Here is a 27,646-nt window from a genome sequence, read left to right as displayed (position 1 = left end):
TCACTCCATTTTCGAAGTCACAATGAGAGATGTTGAAAATATATTATTATTATTATTATTATTATTATCAACACCCAACCTCCATGGAGTAAGAGACGCATCATGGGAGGTACTCACTATTGCATACAATGCTAATCCAACTGCATCTTAAACTGATTCAATACGTCCACATCTACAACACACTCAGGCAATGCATTCCACTCACCAACCACCCTCCATGCAAAGAACCTGCTTCTCACTCCTTTGCTTATACCCTCCTTATACAGTTTCCAGCAATGGCCTCTTGATCTACTCCCCTCTCCAATTCTATGAAAAATCTCTTCCATGTCTGCCTGATAACAACCCCTGACCAGTTCATATGCCTCAATCATATCCCCCTCGTCCTCCTATTCACAAGGCTCTGCAACTTACATTCTCTCAATCTGTCCTCATACTCCACATTCCAAAGACCACTGACTACCTTTGTGAATCTTCTCTGTACCCTTTCCAACATATCCTCGTCACCATGAAAATCTGGCGACCAAATCTGTGCACAATAATCCATATGAGGCCTGATCAAGGTCTTATACAATGGAATCATAACCTCTCTATTTCTGCATGTCAGGGTTCTCCGCATCATTGCCATTATTTGATGTGATATCTTCACAACTTGTGCAATGTGGCCCCTGAATTTCAGATCTTGTCCACCATCACTCCTAGATCTCTCATCTCCTCTACTTCTGTTAAAGTTTCCCCACCAAGTGTATACTTTGCATCCCATCGTTGCTTACCAAATCTCAAAACCTTATACTTGGCAACATTGAACTGACAGTTCCACTTACCTGCCCATTCATGCAATCTATTCAAGTCCTCTTGTAAGGCATTAGCATCAGCCTGACCCCAGTTTTGCATCATCTGCAAACAGCTGGATATCACTAGTTAAACCCAACCCAATATCATTAAATACAAATTGAACAACAATGGCCCCAAAACTGACCACTGTGGCACACCACTGGTGATACCGATATATAGCAGTAACATTGCTCTGACTAAATAAAATTAATAATCTTTGGGATTTGTGATGTGAAATGTAGATATCTACATGGATCAATTTTAATTATAATCAGTTTATTTTTTTGGAAAAATTTGACAAAAAAATTTCCAACTAATATTTATTTATTTATTTAGGATCTCTATTAAAATTCATCAAATTTCATTTTGATCTGACCATTTCTTCTGAAAAAATTAGGCAAAATGAAATTTTATATGCAGAGTATAACCAAAAACAAGCTGGTATTTTATGAGATAAATCACCATCTACCCTATTGAAGCAATATACATTATAGAATAATGTTCTAAAATAAAACAAAATAATCTCAATGATCACCCACTTATGTTATCTGCATCTTAGGTAATGCCACCAAAAATTGTAAAACAATGTTTAGCAAGAAAGTAACCATTTCAATGAACTGTGAAAGGAAATCATCAAAAATTATTGGTGAATTTTGGATTGGGCACATTTTTACAAATTAGTCAATGTACATATGACATTCCAAGTTCAGTTTTTTTGATCAACTGTTTTTGCAGTTAAGTATCATTTGACAAATTGTTGTTTGGCGTATTGTTTATTCGATTAATTGGATTTTCAATAAATTGTTGTTTGCTGATAAACTATTTGCCAAACTGTCTTTCAAATAACTGTTTTCAATGAATTTTTATGGCATCATGATATAAATATCATCAAGTGATGAAACCAACCCATTTTATGTAATGGCCAAAATGTAATGCACAATATTCTTTCAAAATATTGTGCATTACCTTTCAGGAATACAGAGAACCGAATGGGACTTCTGTCCTAATGTCCAATCCTCACCTTCACATGGTACAGCCCATTAATACGTAACTACTAAGTACTACTGAATGAATGAGGATGGGCTGGTAATTTGGGACTTAAATGACCAAACTGTACTCTTTATTGGCTTAAACCAAATACATATGATGGTACACCATGATGAGATTTCATGCCAGCTGGGTCATCACCTGGTTAAACAAGGGCCCCTGCTGTTTTTGTCAGGAAATCATGACAAACAGTGGAAACTTGGCTACTGGAACAAGAAAACTCAGCATCTAGAAGCAGAAGAATAAACCTAACATCAGAAGAACTGAAGATAGTCACCATCAGTATAAGGAGTATTATGGAAAGGAAATCAAATTGCAGAAGAATTGGAAAGTATATCACATGGAGATAACTGCCATTACTGAGACAAGGAAGACCAAAACAGATGTGACCTTACTAAATAATAAGCATTTGATGTTATTTTCAGGTGATAATGATCAAGGAAAGAAAAGAGTAGTGATAGAATTCAATACCAAACATGAAGATAAACTTCTTGATTGGAAGGCAGTTTCAAGAAGGGTTATGTGGGCAAACTTCCAAATGGGAAAATGGGCATGAAACTTATTGAACCACAGAAGGTTCTTCTAAACTAGAAGAAGTGGAGGAATTTTTTGAGTTATCAGAACAGGCAGCTGACATAAAGAAAATGGAAAAAGTGGTCTGTGTTGAAGATATGAACAGCAGAGTAGGAAATGAATCCCATCAAGCATATAGGAATATCTATAGTACATTAGTACCATGTATGGGAAGTGGGTTGGGAAAGAAGGTATTTGTTCACATTTGATTTGGATGACTGTATATTGTATTCCTTGGGGAACACAACAGGGGGAAGGCTGTTCCATAGTACAGCAGTTGCAGGAATGGAGGAGGAGGAGGAAGAGAAAAAACTTGTTCTGTGGGTTTCAAGGTGCACTGTGAAGGGATGTTGAGCAGCAACTGCACATGTTCCAATGAGCTTAGTACTAAGTGGGGGAATTATTGATGCTATTTCAGATGAACATTTTCCATAGAAATATTTGTAGAATACACAGTGCAGAGACCAATCATCTGTGTGAAAGTGGGGGTGTGAGTTGGTAAGAGATGGGTCACTAATGAGTCTCATTGCTCTCCTCTGTACTGAGTCAAGCATTTTGAGAGAGCTTTCAGGGGGCCCCACCCCATATGTGAGAGCAGTATTCAATGGCTAAGTGGATTTGTGATTTGTATAAGGTTAACAGCTGTTCAGGGGATTGAAGTAATGTCTTGAGCGAAATAGAAATCCTAGTTTTTTAGAAGCTGAGGATGCATTGGTTGTGATGCATTTATGCCAGGAGAGGCTTCATATATATCAGGGTAATTCCAAGAAGAGATATCTCAGATTGTCTGGAAATATGGGTGTTGTCAAAAATAATACTGGGAGAAAATGGTTCTTTTTTTATGAGAAATAAGACAGCACTGGATTTTATTAGCATTGAAATTGACTAGATTATCTGAAACCCATTGCAGGATGGCTTGGAGATTAGAAGTGATGGCAGTGATGGTGGTGGTTGATGTTCTGTAGATTGAGATGAGTTGTGTAGAGTAAGGTTTATCAAAAGAAAGGGAGGAGTGAAATGTGCTGTCATCTGCAAAACTGTGTATTGGGTTGAAGGTCAGCTGAAGTAGGTCATTGATATATAGTAGGAAGGGGGGGGGGGGGTTGTGAGAGGACATAACCTTGTGGAATCCTGGCATTAGTTGAATGGTGAGAGGATAAGATACCATCCACCACCACCACCACCACCACACATAATGTGTGTCCAGACAGAAAGCTGGCAATCCAACTACAGAAGTCCTGAGACAGACCAAACAATGGCAGCTTGCTTAGTAAGCCCTTATGCCAGACCCAGTCAAACGCTCTGCAGATATCAAGTGAAACCGCTTGAGATTTGCCAAACTTCTCCATGGCATTTGTCCAGAAATGGGGGACATATATGAGCTGGATTTTTCTCAGGACATGGACTAATAATTACTAACACCATGTTTCAATATAAAGATGTGCACAAGTTCACATGGAGAGAATCACAAGAAATAAGAAAAGCCTCATTGACTACGTCATTGTTGATAATGATATTTTCATGCTCATTCAGGATACAAGAGTGTACAGAGAATTTGAAATTGAAAGTGACCATTACTTAGTACTAAGCAGGATAAAAATGGATATTACATTGAAAAGAACAATATGTAAGAAAGTTTTAAAAAGAATTAAAGTTGAACAGCTTTTACAGGTAAATTGTAGAATCGACTATACAAACATTATTGAAGAAAAGATTAAACAAATTGAAAACAAGAACCACACCTTGGATTCTCGGTGGCAAACTCTGAAGAAGACATTGTTTGATTCAGCTAGGGAGGTATGTGACGAAGCTGTTGGCAAAGCAGAAAAATAAGAACACCATGGTGGACATAAGAAGTTAAAGAAGCAGTCCTAAAAAAAGAAGAAAGCACACCAAAAGTACTTAGCAAATAAGTTGGCAGATTCCCTAAAAGAATACAGAGAAAAATGTAAAAGAGCTAAGTATGTGTAAAAATAGCTAAACAAAAATCATGAGAAGACTTAGGTGAGAGTATGGAAAATAAACATCAGTAGGTGGCAAAATGTTCTGGAGGGTTGTTGAAGAAGCTTAGAAATGGAGGAAAGAGACTGTAAAAGGAATCAAAGAAAATGATGAAGATGAAGAAGAAGATGATGATAAAGGTGACATGAAAACTGAAGATAAGGATATCCTAGATATTTAGAGTAATTACTTTGAAAGATTGTTAAACGAACCAAGCAGTCACAGAACCATACTAGAAAATTTTCAAGAGGAATGCAGAGGAGTATATATCAATTCTTGAGAGAGAAAAAGCTGTCAAAAACTTAAATGTGGAAAGGCAGCTAGAATAGATGATATTCAAAAATGCTTAAGTATGGAGGTATAAAAATTCTTCAGTGGCTACACTACATAATTCGGAAGACTTGGTAAGAAGGTAGAATTCCCAATGATTGGAGTAGAGCTCTCATAGTACTCATCTATAAAAAGAATAAAGCTGAATGTGAGAATTACAGAGGAATTTCTTTACTAAGTGTTCCAGGTAGGATTCATGCAAGCATACTTGAAAAGTGGCCGAGAAAAATTATGGAAGAGAAATTGTGGAACAAGCTGAGTTCAGGTCAAATAGGAATTATCAAGATCAGATTTTCACTTTAAGTCAAATAGGTAAGAAATCTTAGGCATATGACAAGGAACTGCACTTAAATTTAGATCTAGAAAAGGTATACGACAAGGTGCCCAGAGAAAAACTTTTTAAGACACTACAATTATATTGGGTGAATTATTATACAAATCAATCCATAGTCTATATTTAAGTTGTCAGTCATAAGTTAGAATTGAAGGAAATACAGGAAGATGGTTTGATGTAAAATAAGGGATAAGACAAGGATGCATATTATCTCCACTGATTAATTTTGCTCTGTTATATAGGGCAAAATTAATCAGATAACAATGCCCTTACCACTGAACTTAACCATATTCTTAACACCTTTGTAGCCAATAGCTACAACCCCCATAAAATCCAAAAAATATTAAAACCAATTAACCGCAACCTCCCTCCCTCCCCTCCATAACAGGGACTACTCTAAATCTATCACCATTCCTTATTATTATTATTACTACCATAAGACCTCATGGAGTCAAAGACTCATCGGGAGGTCCTTTTATCACACACACACATCTCATTATACCGTGTCTTCAACACACTCAAACTCACTGCAGACATCACACTCTCAGGAAAGGCATTCCAATCATTCACAACTCTGTACGAAAAAAACCTACCTGCCTCTCACTCCCCTACTCACACCCTCTTCATACAGTTTCCAGGGATGACCTCTGGTTCTCCCCTGATCTCCCACTATTTTTCTCTGTAGAACTTTTCCACCACTGATCTTATAACAACCCCTTATCAACTTGTAGGTCTCTATCATATCTCCCCTCGTCCTCCTCTCCACCAGACTCTGCAAATTACATCTTCTCAATCTTTCCTCATACTCAACATTCCAGAGGTCAGAAACTACCTTAGTCAGTCACCTTCGGACCCTTTCCAACATCTCTTCATCCTTCTGAAAACCCTGTGACCAAATCTGGGTCCAATAGTCCATGTGCAGCGTAATCAAAGCCTTATACAACAGAACAAGAATCTCCCTACTTCTACACGTCAGTGTCCTCCGCATCATTTCCAGAAGCCCTTGTGTTGTCTTCACAATTTTGGCGATGTGTCCCCTAAATTTTAGCTCCTTATCCACTATCACCCACAGAGCTCTTATTTCTCGTACCTTCAACAATATATTCTCACCAAGCATAAATTCTGCATTCCATCATTCCATTTCCATGCCCAATCACTCAATTTATTCAAGTCTTCTTGTAAGGCCACAACATCTTCACTACTCTTTATGGTTCATACCAACTTTGCATCATCTGGAAACAACTGAATATCTCTTTCCAAATCTTTGCCAATATCATTAATACACAAGTTAAACAGTAATGGCCCTAAAACAGACCCCTGAGGCACTCCACTAGTGATTCCTTTTCCTAGATATCGCTCCATACACAACTTGTTGATACCTATCAGATAGCAAGTCTTCAATACAATGCACTAATCTAACTAGTTTGACTGTCAACTTATCATGAGGTACTCTATCAAAAGCCTTTGCAAAATCTAAGTATATTACTGTGTATCCTTCTCCTCTGTCCAAGGAAGCAGTCACTTTATTGTAATAAGTAAGTAGATTAATAAAACATGACCTCCCTTTAGCAAATCCATGCTGTCCATCAAAGATAATACCATTGTTGTCAGCCCAACTCTGGATCCTAGTTCTCACAAGCTTCTCCAACAACTTAACTACAACACCTGACACAGAGATAGGCCTATGGTTTGATGCTTGAGTTCGATCACCTCCTTTATGAAGTGGCACAATCTTGCCCTCCTTCCACTCTTTATGAACTTGACCAAGTGCAAGACTCGTATTAAAAAAATATGTCAAGGCTGGTGTCAACTCTCTGGCACATTCCTTCAGAATATGCAGTGATATATTATCAAGTCCCACAGCCTTATTTACATCTAGTTTACTCAACTCCCCAAACACCTCTTGCTCACGTACAGTCAGTCTCTCCTCCCTATCATCTACTGCTCTCAATCTCTCCATGAAGTCACATTCACAAGATTGAAAGATCTTTATGAACTGCTCATTAAGTATCTCCACCACACATTCTGCAACAGCTGTCTTTATACTTATTTTCTCCAATCAATGTCATCCTTCCATAATCATTCTTTCTTTTGCTGGCTACACATTGAAAGAACTCCCTAGGATACTTTTTGGCTTCATTAGCTAACTGCTATTCATACCTCACTTTAGCTACCCTCACTAACCAAGTAACCCGTCTTGCCAGGTCTTTGTAATCCCCATGGAATTTGTGATTTCCACTTCTCTTAGATGCCTCCATAATACACTTTTTCTCTGTATCACATGCTTAATCTCTTTATTCACCCATTTCATACCTACCTTATTTAACCTTCTCACCCTTGGAATACATTTAGACATTGCATCCACTAGATAGTTTTTGAAAATTCTCCAAGCTGCATTGATCTCTTTTCCAGCTAACTCCTCTTTCCATGCTACACCTGCAAGCTGTCTCCTGAGCTCTTCATAATCACCCCCCCCCTTGTAGTTCCACATATACCCTTTTCTCACAGGGGTCCTCACACTGCTGTCAACCACCCAGGTAATCATCTCATGGTCACTCTCACCAATTGGTGAATAATTTGACACCTCATTTATAATTACATCCTCTAATGAGATGACCAAATCCAAGACCCTTAATCCTCGTGTGCCCTCTGTTACATACTGTCTGAGGTAGTTATCCCTCAAAACTCAAGAAACTCATTTTCTTTACTTCCAGTTGCTATCTCATCATTCCAGTCTATATTGCCATAACTAATATCACCCAAAATGATCACCCTTTTCTTATTTGCTTGGCTAATTTGACTATACATTTCACTATCATCATCATCATCCACATTACCTAGTCTATAACAACATCCCACCAAGTATTTGATTCCATTCACCTGTATCTCACACCATACTGCCTCAAAACCACTGGCACTATTTCAGTCTTGCATCTCTACTTTGTATGGACATAACTCTTTCTCTATCATCTACTTTGTATGGACATAACTCTTTCTCTATCATCAATCTATCCTCACGAAACACATCATACCCTTCCATCTCTATTCCTGTCAGGATGTCATTCTCTTCCAACCATGACTCACTTATTCCGACAATCTTTGGGTGAACAGACGCAATTAGTACAACCATTTCATCTGCCTTGTTTCTTATACTTCTAGCATTTGTATACAAACACAACAGCTCATTTCTGGATCTACAGCTAGTTTCACTGATACCACTCACTCGATGTGATCTCTCCATGCTCAAATGGGGCCATTTCTCTTTCTGCTTCTTCATTTTAGAACCCTTTTCAATTCCAACTGTTTCCTCTTGATCCCTGGTCATCCCATTCCTCTCCTGCCTACACATGCTCTCTCACCTCCTCTTGGAGCATCCACCTTTCTCACGCTGTATACCCCTGTCCATCCTGAGCCTCCCCGTTTCCCTGCTCCTCTTGCACACCCATTCTCTCATTTTCTATACTCATACCACTCACGTCCCCATTCATATCCACCTCTTCAATCTCTCCTGTCTTATTAATCAACCAACCAACCAACCCAAAATGTGAGGCGACCCCAAGGTTGCCATTATGATGGTCAATATCATGGTCTGTTCACTATTTTGGACTGACCCAATTAGTGTAAAATTAGTGTAGAATGCTTTTCATTATAATGATATAAACTTTTTTAAGTTACAGAAATGTTAGTAAAGATGTAGAAGTAACACAAAATTTCAAGAATGAGTTTGATAAAATAAAATAAAATAAACTGCTGAAGCACTGGCTAATTTGTGTGGAACAGGGTACTAATTTTCACAAAAACGTAACTTTCAGATAAGCCTTTTTTTTTTTTTTTTTTTTTGCTAAATGAAGATCAACAACTGTCTGACCCAGAGAAATATTTTAAAATTACTGTATTTTTAATTTTCAGAGGCACTTCTGTCATAATGGTATAGATTTTAATATATTTTATGTAAACACCAACAGCACAGCATTTATTGAATCCTTGTATCTGCTGTTGAGTTGGGTAATGATAAAAAACAGACTCTTACCCTTGGAGTTTTGTGATTTTTTTAATTTCCACTAGCATTGACCAATTACTGTAACTTAACAAATCAGACTTTGTTGTAGAACTATGAATAATTTTAATCACTATTTTGGCATTGAAACATTTAGTATGCATGATATAAAATTTATATTTTCCTGATTTATTGCAGTTAATACAAAAAACCTATTAAAATATTTGAAATGTGTGTTTTGTGAGGTGATAAACTTTATTAATATGCATACAGGAAATTGTTCTTAATTCATTTTGGGGAGTAATTAATTAACATGTTATTCACAAATTATTGAGTATTTTATAAACCAGCCTGTTTGGCTGAGTGGTTAGCATAACTGTTCTACAGCCAAAAGGCTGTGGGTTTGAATCCTGCCATGGGCATGGATGTTTACGATTGTCTGTGAAAATCTACTGGTGCTGGTAGATGGCGTTGGTGTAAATGGTGATGGTAGTTGTGGTTGGTGGAGACAGAGAGTTGTAGAGTAGGTGCCCTCCCTCGATGAGTCTTTGGACTCCCTGCAGGCATCATGTAATAATAATAATAATAAAAATAGTTTAAATAAAAATATGTCCTACCTTCAAGATGCCATGCAACTTCAGCAGGATCTGCACATGATGGAAAGATCTGAAAAGAAAAAATTAAAAAAATAGATATACAATATATATATATATATATGTAGAAAGTATTTTACCTTGGGAATAATAAATGTTAAAGATACCAAGCTATTTTAAACCTGGTTTTACTCCAATTTCCCAAGTAAGCAAAACAGACAAACAAGTCAATTTTGCGCAAGTCTGCACATATTGCGAGTCTAGCTGACCCTCAAAGTAGTGCAAGTCAAGGCAACTCATGGTAAAGGTAGCATAAGCTCTGATCACTATTCTTAATATTTACCCTTAATGCACAGCCCATCTCCTTGAGGAGATGTATGATGCTATGTATTAAAGGCAAGGGGGCCACTATCCAGACCGGTTTCGACCTTTATTGAGGTCTCATCAGTGGGAGCCAGGCTAGAAATACCAAGATTTTAGTAATACAGAGCTTATAAGTATTTTATCAGAACAAGTTACCATAAGGTGTTTTAACCTTATTAAATAAAAATCTCAGGATGAGATATAAATGTAGAAAATATTTTACCTTGGGTATAATAAATGACTTTAAAAAACTAACTTGTTTGTCTGTTTTGCTTACTTGGGGAAATTGGAGTAAAACCAGGTTTAAAATAGCTTGGTATCTTTAACATTTATTATACCCAAGGTAAAAACTTTCTACATTTATATCTCATCCTGAGATTTTTATTTAATAAGGTTAAAACACCTTATGGTAACTTGTTCTGGTAAAATACTTATAAGCTCTGTATTACTAAAATCTTGGTATTTCTAGCCTGGCTCCCACTGATGAGACCTCAATAAAGGTCAAAACTAGTGAGGGCCATTATGAGTTCGCTCTCTTAAGTTTTTGCCTTAAGGGAGCAATTTGAGTCTCCGGGAAAGTGTTCTCCGACACAGCCCGGTGAGGGGCTTTGTCGGTGAATGCTTTTCTTCGGAATATGAGCGGTTCTGCTCGGTGTTGGTGGTGGTGGGTGGAAGGCCATCACTGAGTGGAGCCAACGCTGAGATGGACGGTCTTTCGCCCACAATTGAGTGGCCTAGGGATCGTCCGAATTTTTAGAGACGGCTTTACTTATTCATAAGGTCGAAACCGGTCTGAGTAGTGGCCCCCTTGCCTTTAATACATAGCATCATACATCTCCTCAAGGAGATGGGCTGTGCATTAAGGGTAAATATTAAGAATAGTGATCAGAGCATATGCTACCTTTACCATGAGTTGCCTTGACTTGCATTTCTTTGAGGGTCAGCTAGATTAGACTCGCAATACGTGCAGGTGCAAAATTGACTTGTTTGTCTGTTTTGCTTACTTGGGAAATTGGAGTAAAACCAGGTTTAAAATAGCTTGGTATCTTTAACATATATATATAGTGTACACATTGCATCAAATATCTGCTGTATGTTACTTGCATTTTTTTCTACAGTTTTCTTTCTAAAAAACAATTTTACAATTTGTAGAATTTTTCTAAAGTACTTTCATCGAAAACTATTACTTTTGTGATAGTTTTCGATGATATCTTATTTTAAGTAATGTTACATATTTCACACTGCAAAGGGATACTTTTCTAGCTAGTAAAAATGCAAACCAGACTGACTAGGTGACCATCACAACCACCCATGGAACACTACCAACTAGCTTACTGCAGATCGAATGGATTGATGTTGTTTGGTCTCTGGAATGGGGATTCTGGCTGCTGTTCTTGCCTCTCTCTCTTCTACATATAATGTGAATAATACCCTTTAATGACATACAAAATGCACTATAGAGATTAAGAACCTATCCCAATTCAATAGCATATCAGTAAAGCTGTTCCTCAGGCTGGCTCAAATTGTTCCTTAGATTAAGAGAATGAACTGCCAGGCAGAGACAGTAATGTTTTTTCATTTGGAATTTGGCATTTGGTTAGATTTTTAGCTCTATGCTAAAAATCCTACCAAAAACATAAAAAAATTTTTAAACATAAAAAAATTAACACTTCTACATCCATTTAACTCTCACCCAGACCCAACTTCCTAATTTTAACTGAACTTCAAATAGCATGTCTAATAACCATAGTCCGCCCTAATTGTCCACTTCACACTCACATAATTCCTTTCACCATTAGAGCAGCAATGGTGCATTTTTATGGTATTCCAAATCATTCATCTGTTGCCTCTGACACTCCACCTTCTTATCCTTCAAGCTTGATTTCCTGTAGTCCAACTATCCAAACAATGAAGTCATCCCTTGGTGATGTAAATGTCTTCAACTGCAACCAATTAGCTTACTTTTTTTTTCATTCTCACTGGCAAAACTGGAAAATATGCTCAGGTATCTGATGTGAGCAAAATGATTAACGCAAACTGTTTGTCCAACTGCAATACCTGACAATCTCCTTCACTCACACAGCAATCTTTTAAAGAAGTTTTTCTTAAGAATATACCTCTTCTCTTGGTAACTGATAATAACGACAATAATCTTGTACAAGGTTCATCTCCTGTGAAACTTCTTTCATCAGCCACACTCAACGTCCAGTCTGTTGGCATTACAAGGAACTAAGTGGAATTGTTGGTTTATTTATTTTTTTATGTTTAATGGCACATCAAAAACTATGGCTAAATGCCTTGAGTCCATGATTAAAATAAGGAAAGTAACAATTATTTAATTAAAATGTATATTAAAAAAAGTTGGTTAATACATTCAAATATCTAGGCTACCACTTATCTTATGAAGGAGACAAATAAAATAACCAATTATATAGAAATAACAAAAACTATTAATCAGATATTCAATCCAAATTTAATAAGCAAGAAAACAAGAATAAGAATCCATAACTCATTAGCAAGATCCATCCTAACATATGGTTCAGAAGCCTGGACATAACTCAAGCAAATAGAAAAAGACTGATAAGCTCTGAAATGAGATTCATGCACAAAACAGTTGGATACAATAGACCTGAATTCAACAGAAATAGTGATATCTTAAAGGAACTTGAGGTGATACCTATCTTAGACTACATCAATCTTTATACAGAGAGAGAGAGAGAGAGAGAGAGAGACAACATACAGAAAGAATGAGTGAAGGAAGACTCCCACAGAGATTGACCTCAAGGGAGAAGGAATAGAGGATGGCCTTTGAAAAGATGGGAAGAGACTGTAACAGGCAACTAGACTTATTACTGGAAAGGAAGAAGAAGAAGATAAAAAATGTTTTGTACAGTAGATGCTGCTTATTGGGATAACTTTGGGACAGCTGCTTTTTGATGACAATAACCGGATGATAACATTATGCAAAAGATATTAAAAAATTGCATCATTTATTTCAATTTATTGTTATAAACATTATTTAATTTAATTTATTGTTATAAACAACTTTTTAATAGGCAACAACATAAAATTTATTTTAAAAACTTATCTAGTGTTGTCTGTCATGTGTTTGAATATAGTTCATGAATGAACTGCTCATACTCATAATGCCCTTCGAAGTTTGTTGCTCTACATTACACACACACTGCGACGAAGTATTCATAGAGCTTCTTGCATCTGGGCATTGGTTGGAGGAGCTTCTAAAATTTGTTCTCCTATACTTCTATTAGGTTCACTTTCTTCTACTAGTTTAAAGTTCTCATCAGAAGCAGCTTGACATATTTCCAACACTGTCATTGTAGCCACCACTTCAACATTGTTATCAATATCCAACCAATTTTCAAATTCTTCTTTTGACATACCATCTGGGGTTTTATCAAAAATTTCATTTGTAAGATATTCAAATTATTTGGAAAAAGGAGTTCAAGAGTTTATTTTAAAAAATTCACCTTTTTGGAAGCAGTTTTCAATAGTCTTCTCTTGCCTGCATGACATTGCTACCAAATGCAATGCATCAAGAAGGGAAATCTTTTTTTGCAATTGCACTTGCCCCAGATTGGTCTTCTATATAATCAAGTTCAGCTATAATTCTTACACGAACTTCCCTGCGAATATAAGCTTTAAAAGCTTATATTGATGATGCCTTGGTAACATGGTTGAATTAACGATGTAGTGTTCGAAGGTATGAAGATTACTTTGATGTTCTTTAACGATAAATTGTTTGTGTGTGCAGTGCAGTTGTCTACCAACAAGCCAATTTTTCGCTTTAATTTAAGATCTCATTTAACTAACCAACCACATCGAGCAGATGATATCAGGAGACTTTGCTCGCTGTTTGCTTGCTTGGATCAAGTCACATTAGGGTCAAGGAAAATGAGGCTGCAGACCCTTCATCTAGGTCAGCTTATACCTTAAGAGACTATACTCTTCCTTTCACTGATTAGAGAGGTGCTTTAGCTTACTTTTTGATTAGCTTACTTTTTTTTTCTGTATATCACTCCCACACGAGAGGCCACAAAGTGTATAGAAAATCAATGTGATTTGCTGTTGTAGTCTTTGGAGAATACTTCACAGAGAAGGTTGTTCCACAAAACTGAGCAGATGGAAATGAAAGATTTTAATAGGAGTAGCAGGTTCAGTGAGTAAGCAATTCAACAACTGACAAAGGATGTTGATATTACTGTAGGTTAAGCAAAAATGTGAGGCATTAATGGATACCAGTTTTGCTAAACAGCACCTATGAAAGTTAAAGATACCAAGCTATTTTAAACCTGGTTTTACTCCATTTCCCAAGTAAGCAAACAGACAAACAAGTCAAGTTTGCGCCTGCAAGTGTTGCAAGTCTAGCTGATCCTGCACATAGTGCAAGACCAAGGCAACTCATGGCAAAAGTAGAATAAGCTCTGATTACTAATCTTAATATTTACCCTTAATGCAAAGCACATCTCCTGGAGGAGATGTATGATGCTTTGTATTAAAGGCAAGGGGCCACTACCCAAACCGGTTTCAACCTTTATTGAGATCTCATCAGTGGGAGCCAGGCTAGAAATACTAAGATTTTAGTAATATAGAGCTCATAAGTATTTTACCAGAACAAGTTACTATAAGGTGTTTTAACCTTATTAAATAAAAATCTCAGGAGGAGATATAAATGTAGAAAGTATTTTACTTTGGGTATAATAAATGTTAAAGATACCAAGCTATTTTAAACTTGGTTTTACTCCATTTCCCAAGTAGGCAAACAGACAAACAAGTCAAGTTTGCACCTGCAAGTGTTGCAAGTCTAGCTGATCCTGCACGTAAGGGTATTAAGATTAGTGATCAGAGCTTATTCTACTTTTACCATGAGTTGCCTTGATCTTGCACTATGTGCAGGATCAGCTAGACTTGCAACACTTGCAGGCACAAACTTGACTTGTTTGTCTGTTTGCTTACTTGAGAAATGGAGTAAAACCAAGTTTAAAATAGCTTAGTATCTTTAACATTTATTATACCCAAGGTAAAATACTTTCAGCACCTATGAAAATATCTGTAAAAGAAACAAAATGAAAAACTGACCATCCACCTTTAAGAGAGAGAGAGAATTATTGCAAATTAGCCAAGATGTGCTCTTATGAGCAGCAAGAATTTTCTTGGGGTTTTAGGTGCACCACCCCAAATGCAAAAGCAGTATGTCAAGGTTGGAAAGATTTAAGATTTGTACAGAGTTAGTAGCTGGAGAGAATGAAAATGGATGCCAATTTTTTTTAGAACCTAAGAATACCATAGAAGTGACAATTTTGTGCCAGGAAAGGCAAGGAATAAGTGCCAGCCTAAGATGAGCAGTTGTCTTGATTTTTAAGCTGAAAATTATCAAAGGTAGGGAGGAAGAACTAAGATCTTTTTTAGTAAGAAAAAAAAAATACTGTTCTGGAAGCAATAAAGTTGCCCAGGTTTTTATCACCCCCACTGAAGGATTGTATGGAAATAATGTTTGGGGCTGATAGCAGATGATCTGCTTGAGCTGTATGAGTGCTGCAAAGTTTATCATATGATTAAGGGAAATCAGCAAAACTGTGAATAGGGTTTGCAGTCAATGAGAGTAGGACATTTATATATATCAGGAAGAGAGTTGGTGAAATAACAGTGTCCTGAGAAAATCTTGTATTAATAGGAAAATCTGAAGAGAGAGAGAACATTGTCCATCTGTCTGGGTAGTGACATCACCCATAACGTATAGCAATATACACATCCAAAAGGGAGTGTGAAATCAACAGCCTCTATATACAGAGAGCCTGGTAATGAAGATACTTCACTCACAAACTTTGTTTGCTTATACTTGCCTAAAGGATTAAACAAGATTATAATTTCTTGTCAAGTATAATTTACATCACTTGTTATATTCAAGGGATGCTCCTTGATACTGGCATAAGCTATGAGCTTTTAAAACATAATCAACAAGTTTTATTCTATATAATTTTACTCAAGTGGAAAATCACAGTATTATCTTAACTCATCTTTGCCATTATGAATCTGTCTCAGTAGCCTACAAAACTTACTGCAATATTAATACTGTTGATGGGCTAAGGGATTAAGCCAAGTTGAGGTCTTGCGCACACAACATGATGAAATAATCTTGTTAACACACCTAAAAATATTGATAATCACTTTTATGCCATAGTAGGTAAGGGAATTCAAACCCACATCTTGCAGGTTGGAAAACAGAGATGTTATCCACTTAGATAACAATACAACAATAAAAATAATAGAGATTGAATAATCATAATTTTAATAGGAAAGTGTGTTATTCTTATTAGCTGGCACCTCTATGTCTCATTGACTTGCTGCTAAAAAACATACTTTCTCTGGTTGGTCAGGGGCACGCCGGCACAGTGTGCAATATGTGCAATGCACGCAGGCGCCAGGATAGTAAAGGTGCCAAAGATTTCAGGGGAGGAAGAAATACTTAAAAAAAAATATTATTCATTAAGTATATCAAAATAAATTACATTTTTGTATAAATTTTAATTATATTTTATAGATTTGTCTAAAACAAATTATTTATAATCACTTATTTGTTATTATTCCTTAAGATCTTATTTTATTCTGATCCTAGTTCTAACAAGTAGTTTAGCATAAACAAGTAAAAACTTGAACTTGAGTGAGTTTACTGTTTACAGGATGACATGCATTTGAATTTGTTTAATCTTGTTCAAACTCGCATTTGCTCTAAACATATATAAGAAAATCTGCTGCAGTTTTTAACACTATTATATTAACTTTATTATATATTCTGCTGTTACAGTGTACATACTGTATCGTATCACTAATCAAAAAGGTATCAGTTGTAAGTTTTTGTAATTAGACATAGGACAGTCAAGTGCAGTGTATCAGTAATAACATAATAACAAGAACAAGAAGTAAATTTGAATTTGAACTAAGATCTAAGCTAAGTTATTCATTCTTTTCTCGTGCATTTAATGTAATATATTTCTTATTTTTTAATTTTGTTAAACTGTCTCATGAAAAAATTAAATTTTCATGCTTTTAGATATTTCTAAAAGAAATTAATATATATTTTTTAATAATTCAACATTTTCTTTTAATATTAATTTTTATTTAAGTTAGTAAATTTATACATGGAATATTCATTGTAAAACTTGTGTTTTTTACTAAGTTTTTTTTATTAATATTATAAAAAAATATATATATCTAATTTCGAATTTTAATAATAAAATTTATTATAATTGAGTATTTTTTCTTTAATTAGATGTCCCAAGAGGAAAAGAAAAAAATAAACTTTCCAGGTATCAAAATTTAATAGATAAAAAAAAACGGAAGAAGAAAGAGAGAGAAATGCTTCCCAGAATTACTCAGTACTTCACTAAACAAGTAATGAAGAATGAATTGGAGCCAGTTCCTGGTTGCAGTAAGGATATTTTTGATAGAAAGAAACAGACTTTCAAATCTTGCCATTATATCAATAGAGTAAGATATTTTGGATCAACTTGATATACATGCTATTATTCGAGAATTTTTATTAATGAAAAATAGAAAAGTTCAATTCACTAAGTGATTTTTCTTTCTGTTTAAATATTTGTTTATCTATTTCTTTACCCAATAATATTTAATATGTTTCTATTTTATATACTTGTAAGCTTATCTGTTTCTTATTTATACCTATACAAAGTAGAAATGACAAAGTGATTTTCTTGCCAAATAAAATATAGTTAGTTTAATTTTGTACCAAAAAATATTTAATATTTTTCTTTTTATAAAACTGTAATTTTATCTGTTAATTTACGTAAAACTATATAAGGTGCAATTCGCAAATGATTTTCTTGCCAAATAACATAAATTATTTTATTTTTTCCAAATTATTTTTGTTGTTTTTGTTTTTGTACCCTTCTTGTATGTCTATTGTTTTTTATACATTTTTTTTGTAATTTCTGCTTTTTGTTCAATAAACTTATAATTAATATATTTCATATTTCATTTTTACTCACTGATACATTTTTATAAAGTGATTTTTTATTGAGGGAAGGGGTATAGGGGCGCCAACTTAAGTTTTGCACACATGTGCCGGACACTACTGGGGCACCCCTATGGTTGGTCTGTTTGTTTTGTGAACTATGATACATTATCCAAAATTAAAATAATAAAAGATAGTTAAGTACAAACTACAGAAAAGTTCTAGCCTAAGTCTCATAGAACCAATGCTATTTGAATATTTTAACCTCACTATTACAAACAGTGAGCTTAAAGCTTAAACAGTAATAGTGGGAAATTATATGCTGACAGCAGAACAATATGTATGTATGCACAACAGAAACTATACATAAACAAATGAAATGGCAGAAAATCATATACTGGCAGAATACAATGGACTAGCAACAAACCAAATCTAAGAAAAATAAGAACCCAAACAAACAACATTAAAAAGTACAAATGCAAACAATAATGGGAGACATATAAGAAAGAACCAGAAGAGTATAAAATTATAAAAGTGAATATGCAGAATTAATGCATAAATTTTAGAATGTTGTGTTAGCTTAAATTAATGTCACTTACCTAAAATAATGAACTAAATATGTATAGTTCGTACCATTAAAATAAAAAATTTAACTCAAAAAATGTTAATAGTTAAAAGTGCTATTAATTTACTGTTCTAAGAGAGTAGTATCAATTTATCGTTAGGTCTATGTCCAGTTAGGAAGCTGACTTATTCATATCAGCTGTGCCAATCATTTTTCACCTTTCTTAGATCCCGTGTAGCTCAGTCAGTATTGACAATTCCATTTGGTTAGAAAGAACTCAATTCAAATCCCATCTAGGATTTGAAAAACCTTCATCAGGGCTTGTCAATTGAAGGTGAGTTATCAGGTTTCATATGGAGGAGGCAGGGTTTTTCCTCATGGAAACTCAGGTTTTTTCATTCCACCAAACCGACAAATTGGTCATAAGAACAGATGCAATATGCTGGTCTCATAGACTGAATTGCTTTGATCATAAATCAAAAACAACCAACAAGTCTCCTTAAGTTGATTAATGCAGACTGATGCTCATCACTTGGATCCTCTCTATCTTAGGAATTGAAAGTTACTAATTATTAAATTGACTGACTGCTGAAGTTTTCACATTAATTTTGATTTTAATGGTATATGGCAGTGCTGTTCAATCTTTTTTACTACAGAAGCTACTTTTCTATAAAAAGTTATTCGCCGATCTACTCTCTTATATAGATCACATTCCCCCAACCTGATATCTGATTATGCACAAATAAACAACTAAAAATAAACAACTTAAAAAAATAGACAACTAAAAACTTTATTTGTATATTTCAAAATTTCATCATCATCATCATCATCATCAAATTCCTGCCATGTACCCTCAAGGGGTGTACAGGATATGACAGTACTACATGAAAAAATTACATCATTACTAACTTCCTATCTACAATTTTCCTCCAAATCAGTCTGTTACTTGTCAAGACTCCAACATTATCGGATCTTATATTTCTATCATCTAAGGCACTTTGTACCGTATCAATCCACCTATATCTTGGTCTTCCTCTGGGTCGTTTTCCTGCCAACCTGGCAGAGAACACTTGTTTTGCTAATCTTTCCTCTCCCATTCTATTTAAGTGACCATACCATCTGAGATTAGCTCTGCTAACGCATTCCTGGATGCTGACAATGTCAAGTTCTTTTCTAATATCCTCATTTTTAATATGATATTGCCATTGATGCCATCTGTTCACGCCTCTAATCTTTCTCAGGAGTCTCATATCTGCGGTCTCTAGTCTTTGGTCAAGTGTTTTACTTCTGACCCAGCTCTCAGATCCATAAGTTAAAATCGGTTTGAACACAGTCTTGTATACAGCTAATTTAGTGTTCCGACTAATTTCTTTCTTATTCCATATGAATTTATTCAATTGACTTCCCACGATACCAGCTTTGCTGATTCTGTTGTCTATTTCTATATTTAGTTTACCATCTTCAGTAAAAATTGTGCCTAAGTAGCTGAAATGGTTTACTTGTTCCACAGGTTCTCCATTCACAACACAGTTGACATTTTCAATGATTCTGCCTATTTTCATTGTCTTTGTCTTTTTATTGCTGACCTTCATACCATATCTATTACAACAGCAACTGAATTTAGTCAGAGAATCTTGCAGACTTGTAGCGGATTTATTTAGAAGTATAACATCATCCGCATAAAGCAAAGAGCTGACATTAACATCTCCAATTTTGATATCAGGTTTAATACCACTTTCCTTCATAATGTGATCCATATAGATAATGAATAACAGAGGGGATAATGTACATCCTTGTCTCACACCAGATTTAACATTAAACCATCTTCCTGTACTTCCTTCAATTCTAACTGCTGACTCACAACTCAAATAAAGACTAAGTATTGCTTGATAAAATGCCCCATTGACACCATATAACTGCAGCGTATTGAATAGCTTCTCTCTTGGCACCTTATCATATGCCTTTTCCAAATCGACAAAACTTAAGTACAGATCTTTGTTATATTCCCATGCTTTCTCGACTATTTGTCGTAAAGTGAAGATCTGATCCTGACAGCCTCTATTTGCCCTGAATCCAACTTGTTCTTCACCAAGCTTTTCTTCCACAATTCTTCTCAACCGTTTCTCAAGTATACTTGCATAGGTCTTACCAGGAACACTAAGTAGGGAAATACCTCTGTAATTCTCACATTCAGTTTTATTTCCCTTTTTATATATGGGTACTATGAGAGCTCTACTCCAATCATTGGGAATTCGTCCCTCCGTCCAGGCTTTCTGAACTATGCAGTGCAGCCACTGTAAGACTCTTATACCACCATACTTTAGCATTTCTGGTCGAATATCATCTACTCCTGCTGCCTTTCCACATTTCAAGCCTTTGATGGCTTTTTCTACTTCAAGTATGGATATGTATTCCTGACTGCATGCCTGGTCAGTGTTTTTTATCACTGTGCTGTCATCACTGCTTGTTTCATTTAGCAGTTTTTCAAAGTAATTACTCCATACTTCAAGGATATCTTTTTCTCCTGTTTTCATTTCACCTTTATCATCTCTAATTCCTTTTACAGCACTCTTTCCTCCATTCCTAAGCTTCTTCAACAACCTCCAGAATATTTTGCCACCTTCTTGATATTTATTTTCTATATTCTTGCCAAAGTCCTCCCATGACTTTTGTTTAGCTAGTTTTACACACTGTTTAGCTTTCTTACATTTGTCTCTGTATTCTGTAAGAGTAAAAGCTGACTTATTTGCCAGGAACTTTTGATATGCTTTCTTCTTTTCCTTCACTGCCTCTTTAACTTCCTGTGTCCACCAGGGAGTTCTGATTTTTTTATCCTTGCACACAACCTCACCACATGCCTCTCTGGCAGAATCAATCAATGTTTCCTTCAGAGTTTGCCACTGACTCTCCAAGGTTTGATTCCTGTTCTCAAACTCTTTCATTTTCTTTTCAATAATATTTCTGTATTTTAGTCTACAGTTCATATCTGAGAGCTGCTCAACTTTTATTCGCTTTAAAACTTTCTTACATGTTATTCTTTTTTTTTATTTATCACTTTAAAATTTATTTATCACTTTTAATTATTTTAATACAACAAAAAAAATATTATATATATTGGAATAAAATATTTATTTCTCTATTTTCGAAAACCAAAGTTAGAAAAAACAACAGATTGATTACAAACTCACAAGTTACAAGAAATGCTGGTTGATTAAAAAAAAAAAAAAGTTAATGTGAAATTTGGCATTGTTTGGACCTCCCAATATTTTCATAGTCAAGTTGATATGAAGAAGTGGCCAATCGCAGACAATCATCCAAATGATCATTTGTAATTTGGTTTCTTAATTGATTTTTTATGATGGTCATATTCGAAAAAGCGGATTCTGACAAGTATGTCGATCTGAAACATGGCAGAATTTTTTGTGCAATATCAGTTAATATTGGGAATTTTTCATATGCATACTTCCAAATGACTTCATTGTTTATTGATTTTAAATGTAAACTATTCTGAATGTTTATTATCTCAAGTTCTATTTCAGCTTGGGTTATATCAAACAGCCCACTAATTTTATTTGAAATTTCTGTGATGTTCAAGTTTTCTTGAAATGGATTATTGATAAAAGATACAATCATTTCAGTTTTATTAAAATCTTTAAATCTTGAATTTATTTCTTCCTCAACTAATTCTATTTCACGAATAAATTCTTTTAAATCATAGCGAAGCATTTCTTGATTTTGTATCTCTACCTTGTAACTCTAAATTTAAATTGCTTAATTTCGTACAGAAATCTACTAAAAATCATAAGTGTAACAACCATCTTTTATCACTCAATTGTGGATAAATATCTCCTTTTTCATCAAGAAAAATGTTTATATCGTTAATTAGTACAAGAAATCTTTCGAAAAATTGACTTCTGCTGAGCCAGCAAACATTATTGTACAACAAAAGCTCCCTTCAATCATCTGCCTGTAATTTAAATAACCGCAGTTGCAGGGCTTTTCCTCGAACAGAATTTACAATTTTAAATGTAATATCCAAAACATCTTTTGTGTTTAATCTTTTACTACACAGTACTTGTTGGTGAATAATACAGTGGTACGTTAAAAAATCTGGATATTTGTCATCGTTTTTACATAATGAAATGAAGCCTGATTTATTAGCTATCATTGTAGGAGCACCATCAGTAGTAATAGACAAAAGTTTAAAAAGCAGAAGTTTGTGTTGTTTCACAAATTCATCAAATGCCGAATAAATGTCTTTTACCCTAGTCCTTCCCAATAATGGTATAATTTTCAAAAGTTCTTTACTTGAATAATCTTGAAATACCATGCGAATAAATACTATTAACTGAGTAATATCAGTGAAGTCATTTGATTAATCAAATTGTAATGAAAATGCAACACACTGGTAAATGTGTAACATTAACCTGGACTGGAAACTTTTCTCTGGCAATTGGAACTCTTCCTTTCGGCAATTTGAAACCTTGTATGCGGCCCTATTAGAAGTAGTCTCTCTCTAGCAACATCTCGAACCAAGAAGCTCCTTTCTGGAAGTGGGAAACTCCTCTCTCAAGCAACATGGATCCGGACAGTCTCTCTGACGGAATCTCTGGACCAGGCGGCCTCCTCTCTGACAGCAATTCTGGAACCGGGACCCCTTCTGCTTGCTTCAGGCCCTTTTTATTAGGCCTCCTCTGAGACCTCGCATGAAGTTTGGCAACCCCGAAAGAATCGGTATGAGTCTTTCATCTTAAGTTTCAAGTTCGGCACGCCTTTTGTTCTCCTCTGCTTTCTTTTGATTGTAAGTTGCCAGCCATCGAAAAGTTGTTTGAAATCTTTCTGACTGATTTCAGACAATCTTTCTAATGCTGCCATGCAGCTTCGGCGACAAAAACATTGCCTTTGTTTTTAACAGTCTAACATATTCTTATTAAAGTATATACAGTTAGCTTCAAAAGAGTTATTTACAAAAACATCTAATACAAACTATACCGAGACAAACAAAGTTTATTTTTTTACAATATTCACATGGGACTTAACCTAAGTAAAAAAGCGATGTAATGTGCTTTGGAATATTTAAGCTACAATCGAGTTTTTACACTTTGCTTATAATCCTATTCACTCAGCTCACTGTTTGACTTCCACCGATCGAAATTAATTCATTTACCCGGACTTATAAGAAAATTGCTGATTTGACAATTTTAACGAAAAATAAATAAACAATAGCAATATTACAATACACTTAAAGCGAATTAAAAATAATACAAAATAATGATAAATAAAATATTATGTTTTCAGTTTTAATTAAATTTATAAGTAAGGAGGAATACACAAGAGATCGACCAAAAATCGCTCTGTGATCAATGGGTTGAACACCCCTGGTATATGGACTGTACATATTTAATTTATTAAGAGGATTTCAAGTGACATTAATTTAATGCAATGTAACATTTCAAAATTAAACATGGATCTGAATTTTAATTTTTATAAGTTCATACTCTTCTACTTCTTTCTTGTATGTTTGCCAGTATTTTCTGCATTTGTACTTTTCATGTTGTTGTTTTCTATTCTTTATATCTGGTTCTTTTTAATCCTTTGTCATCAATGTACAATTTCCTGCCATTCCTGTTTCTCACTATTTTCTTTGTTATTTCTCTCAACTTCATTTGCTCTATTTCTCACTATTTCTTTTGTTCTGTTGCCCATCATTTTCTTCATTATTTTGTACCACTTCTTCTTCTGTTCTATTTCCTGCCATTTCTTCTGCTCTGTTTTATGCCATTTCCTTTGTTTCATTGGAATAGAGTAGGGGTTCAATCTTTTATCCAAAATTCACTACAGCACTATAACAAACTATTTCTCTGGTCTATAGCAATTTACTATAGTGAGCATCTACTGTAAATATCCATCATTATTTTATGCCAATTAAGCACGTTTGCCCTTAGTCCTTTAAAAGTTTTGACAGTTATAGAAAGCTTAGAAGAATACAAACTTTGGCACAGATTACCATGATATTTTCACTTAAAAACATAACCCAAGAGCCATATATCTACTTTTCATTATCATGTTATTATTATTATTATTATTAGGAAAAAAGGAGTCAAGACTCATTGTGAGGGTTCCTCTGTCACCACACACACACACACATACATCTCATCAAACTTCGTTTTAAATGCATTCACTACACTCCATGCAGAAAACCTACTTCTTACTCCCCTGCTCTTATCCTCCTTATATTGCTTCCTGGAATGGTCTCTTGTTCTCCCTCCATCTCCCTGATTCTATGAAAAGCCTATTCTACATTAAGTTGATAATAATCCAATCTCATATAAACTTATATGTCTCTATCATATCCTCCTCTTCTCCTTCTATTCACTAGACTCTGCAAATTGCATTTTCTCAATATTTCTTCATAACATTCCTGAGACCAGAAACCACATTAGTCCAATGCTTTTGACCTTTTCAGTATCTCTTCATCCTTTTAAAAACCAGGTAGCTAAATTTGTGCATGGCAGTCTGTATGTGGGCTAATCAAGGTCTTTTACAATGGAACCATAGTCTTCTTATTTCTATATGTCAGTGTCCTCCAAATCATTGCAAGAATCTGCTGTGCTGTCCTCACAATTTTAGCAACATGTCTGTGAAAGTTTAGGGATTTATCCACCATCATCCCTAGATCTCCTCTTCCTCCAAGATATTCAAACTGATTGTATGCTCTGTCCCATCTTTAAAGTCTTAAAGATGGGATAGAGCAAAAGATATATCACTGTGCAAAGTGTTGCACAGTGATATATCGCTGTGCAACACTGAAATGGCAACTCTATCCACATGTTCCTTCACTTAGACTATTCAATTCCTCTTGTAAAACCACAACATCTGCTTCATTCCTCATGGTTCTTCCCAACTATACTTGGTGGATTTTGAATATGACTGCAGATCTCCATTCAAACCTTTTTCCAATATCATTAACATATAAAGTTAAATAGCAATGACCCCAAAACAGATTCTTAAGGCACACCACTAGCGACTTTCCTCTTCTAGGATATCCCTCTACCATACACAACTTGCTGATTCCTATCATCCAGCCAATCTCCAGTCCATTGAACTAATCTACTATCCAACCCTATCTGTTCAAATTTAATTACCAGTTTGTCATGCAGCAATCCATCAAAGGCATTTAGAAAATCTAAATATACCACTATATATGCATCTCCTTTGTCCAATGCATTTGTTATTTCGTTAAAATAAGTAAACAGATTATTCAAACGTGATCTTCCTTTAGCAAATGCTAGCCATCAAAGAGAATGCTGAGAATAGATTGACCTATAATTTAAAGCTTCAGTCTTGTCACCTCCCTTATGAAGCATTACAATCTTATCCCCTTCCACTTCTTAGGAACTCGGAGCCATTGTAACACTCATAATAAACAAGTATGTCAAGGCAGACATCAACTCCCTACCATATGCCCTCAAAACACACAGTGATATATCAAGTCTCACTACCTTATTAACATAAAGTTTACTCAATTCTCTATATGTCTCCTGCTCATTAACAGTCACTCCTCCTCCTCCTCCCTTCCCACTGCACTCAACTCTGAATAATGTCATATTCACAAGCCTGAAATACCTTTATGAACTGCAAACCCCATCTTAATGTTTGTGGGACCGAGAGCCAGAGTCCAAATGGAGACTCACATACCATATGTCTAAATATTTAAAAGTTATAAATCAAGCTAATAAACTATTAAATAAAATATGTTCTATCATTCTAGCTTGACAAATATACCTTCATAATGACAAAAATTTAAAAATGTGTAAATCTATGGTTTTTATATGACTGAAAGTAGCAAAATATCAAAGATAACTGAATTTCATTATTATTGCTGATGCTTGGGTGTTCTGTTGATGGAACAGCGACGTTTGGATGAATAATAAAATAAAGACATGCAATAATTCAAAGTATTATCTATTTATTCCATAAAATTTATTTTTTCATATGAATGATTCTGAACCTTTAATTTTCTTTACTTTTTATTTAAGAAATTTATTTTTTTTGTGTGTGTTTGTGATATGCAACTGAGTATAAGGGGAAAACTGATGAATAGCTCTTTAATATCTCAACTATACCCTAAGCAGTGGTTATTCTTGTTTTATTTTCACCGACCAATATCATCTCTCTATAATTATGTTAATAAGGCTGTGGGACTTGATAATATATCACTGCATATTCTGAAGGAATGTGCCAGAGAGTTGACACCTGCCTTGACATATTTTTTTAATACGAGTCTTGCACTTGGTCAAGTTCGTAAAGAGTGGAAGGAGGGCAAGATTGTGCCACTTCATAAATGAGGTGATCGAACTCAAGCATCAAACTATAGGCCTATCTCTGTGTCAGGTGTTGTGGTTAAGTTGTTGGAGAAGATTGTGAGAACTAGGATCCAGAATTGGGTTGACAACAATGGTATTATCATTGATGGACAGCATGGATTTGCTAAAGGGAGGTCATGTTTTATTAATCTACTTACTTATTACATAAAGTGACTGCTTCCTTGGACAGAGGAGAAGGATACACAGTAATATACTTAGATTTTGCAAAGGCTTTTGATAGAGTACCTCATGATAAGTTGACAGTCAAACTATAGCAGATGGGGTTGGATATTAGATTAGTGCACTGGATTGGAGACTGACTATCTGATAAGTATCAACAAGTTGTGTATGGAGAAGCGATATCCAGGAAAAGGAAAGTCATTAGTGGAGTGCCTCAGGGGTCTGTTTTGGGGCCATTATTGTTTAATTGTATATTAATGATATAGGTGAAGATTTGGATGGAGATATTCAGTTGTTTGCAGATGATGCAAAGTTGGGACGAACCATGAAGAGAAGTGAAGATGTTGTGGCCTTACAAGAAGACTTGAATAAATTGAGTGATTGAGCATGGAAATGGAGATGTGAGTTCAGTGTTGCAAAATGTAAGATTTTAGAATTTGGAAAACAAAGATAGGATGCAGAATTTATGCTTGGTG

General features: G+C 35.0%; 1 protein-coding gene across 8 annotated transcripts in view; it reads right to left on the bottom strand.

The window, feature by feature from the left end:
• LOC150095411 (spermatogenesis-associated protein 6) overlaps positions 1 to 27,646 on the bottom strand; it is a 523,112-nt gene that overhangs the window by 329,823 nt on the left and 165,643 nt on the right. For all 8 annotated transcript variants that reach the window (XM_090410322.1, XM_090410323.1, XM_090410320.1 and 5 more), the window contains one exon: positions 9,731 to 9,779. In XM_090410322.1, coding sequence (XP_090266448.1) covers positions 9,731 to 9,779 — 49 coding nt within the window. The remainder of the gene's footprint in view (positions 1 to 9,730; positions 9,780 to 27,646) is intronic.

Source organism: Typopeltis vanoorti, chromosome 20, assembly GCF_054136105.1.
Source record: "Typopeltis vanoorti isolate ZY-2024b chromosome 20, IOZ_Tvanoo_1.0, whole genome shotgun sequence".
Taxonomy (NCBI): Eukaryota; Metazoa; Arthropoda; class Arachnida; order Uropygi; family Thelyphonidae; genus Typopeltis; species Typopeltis vanoorti.
The sequence above is the reverse complement of the archived record's forward strand: the minus strand, read 5'-3'. Positions and strand labels throughout refer to the sequence as shown.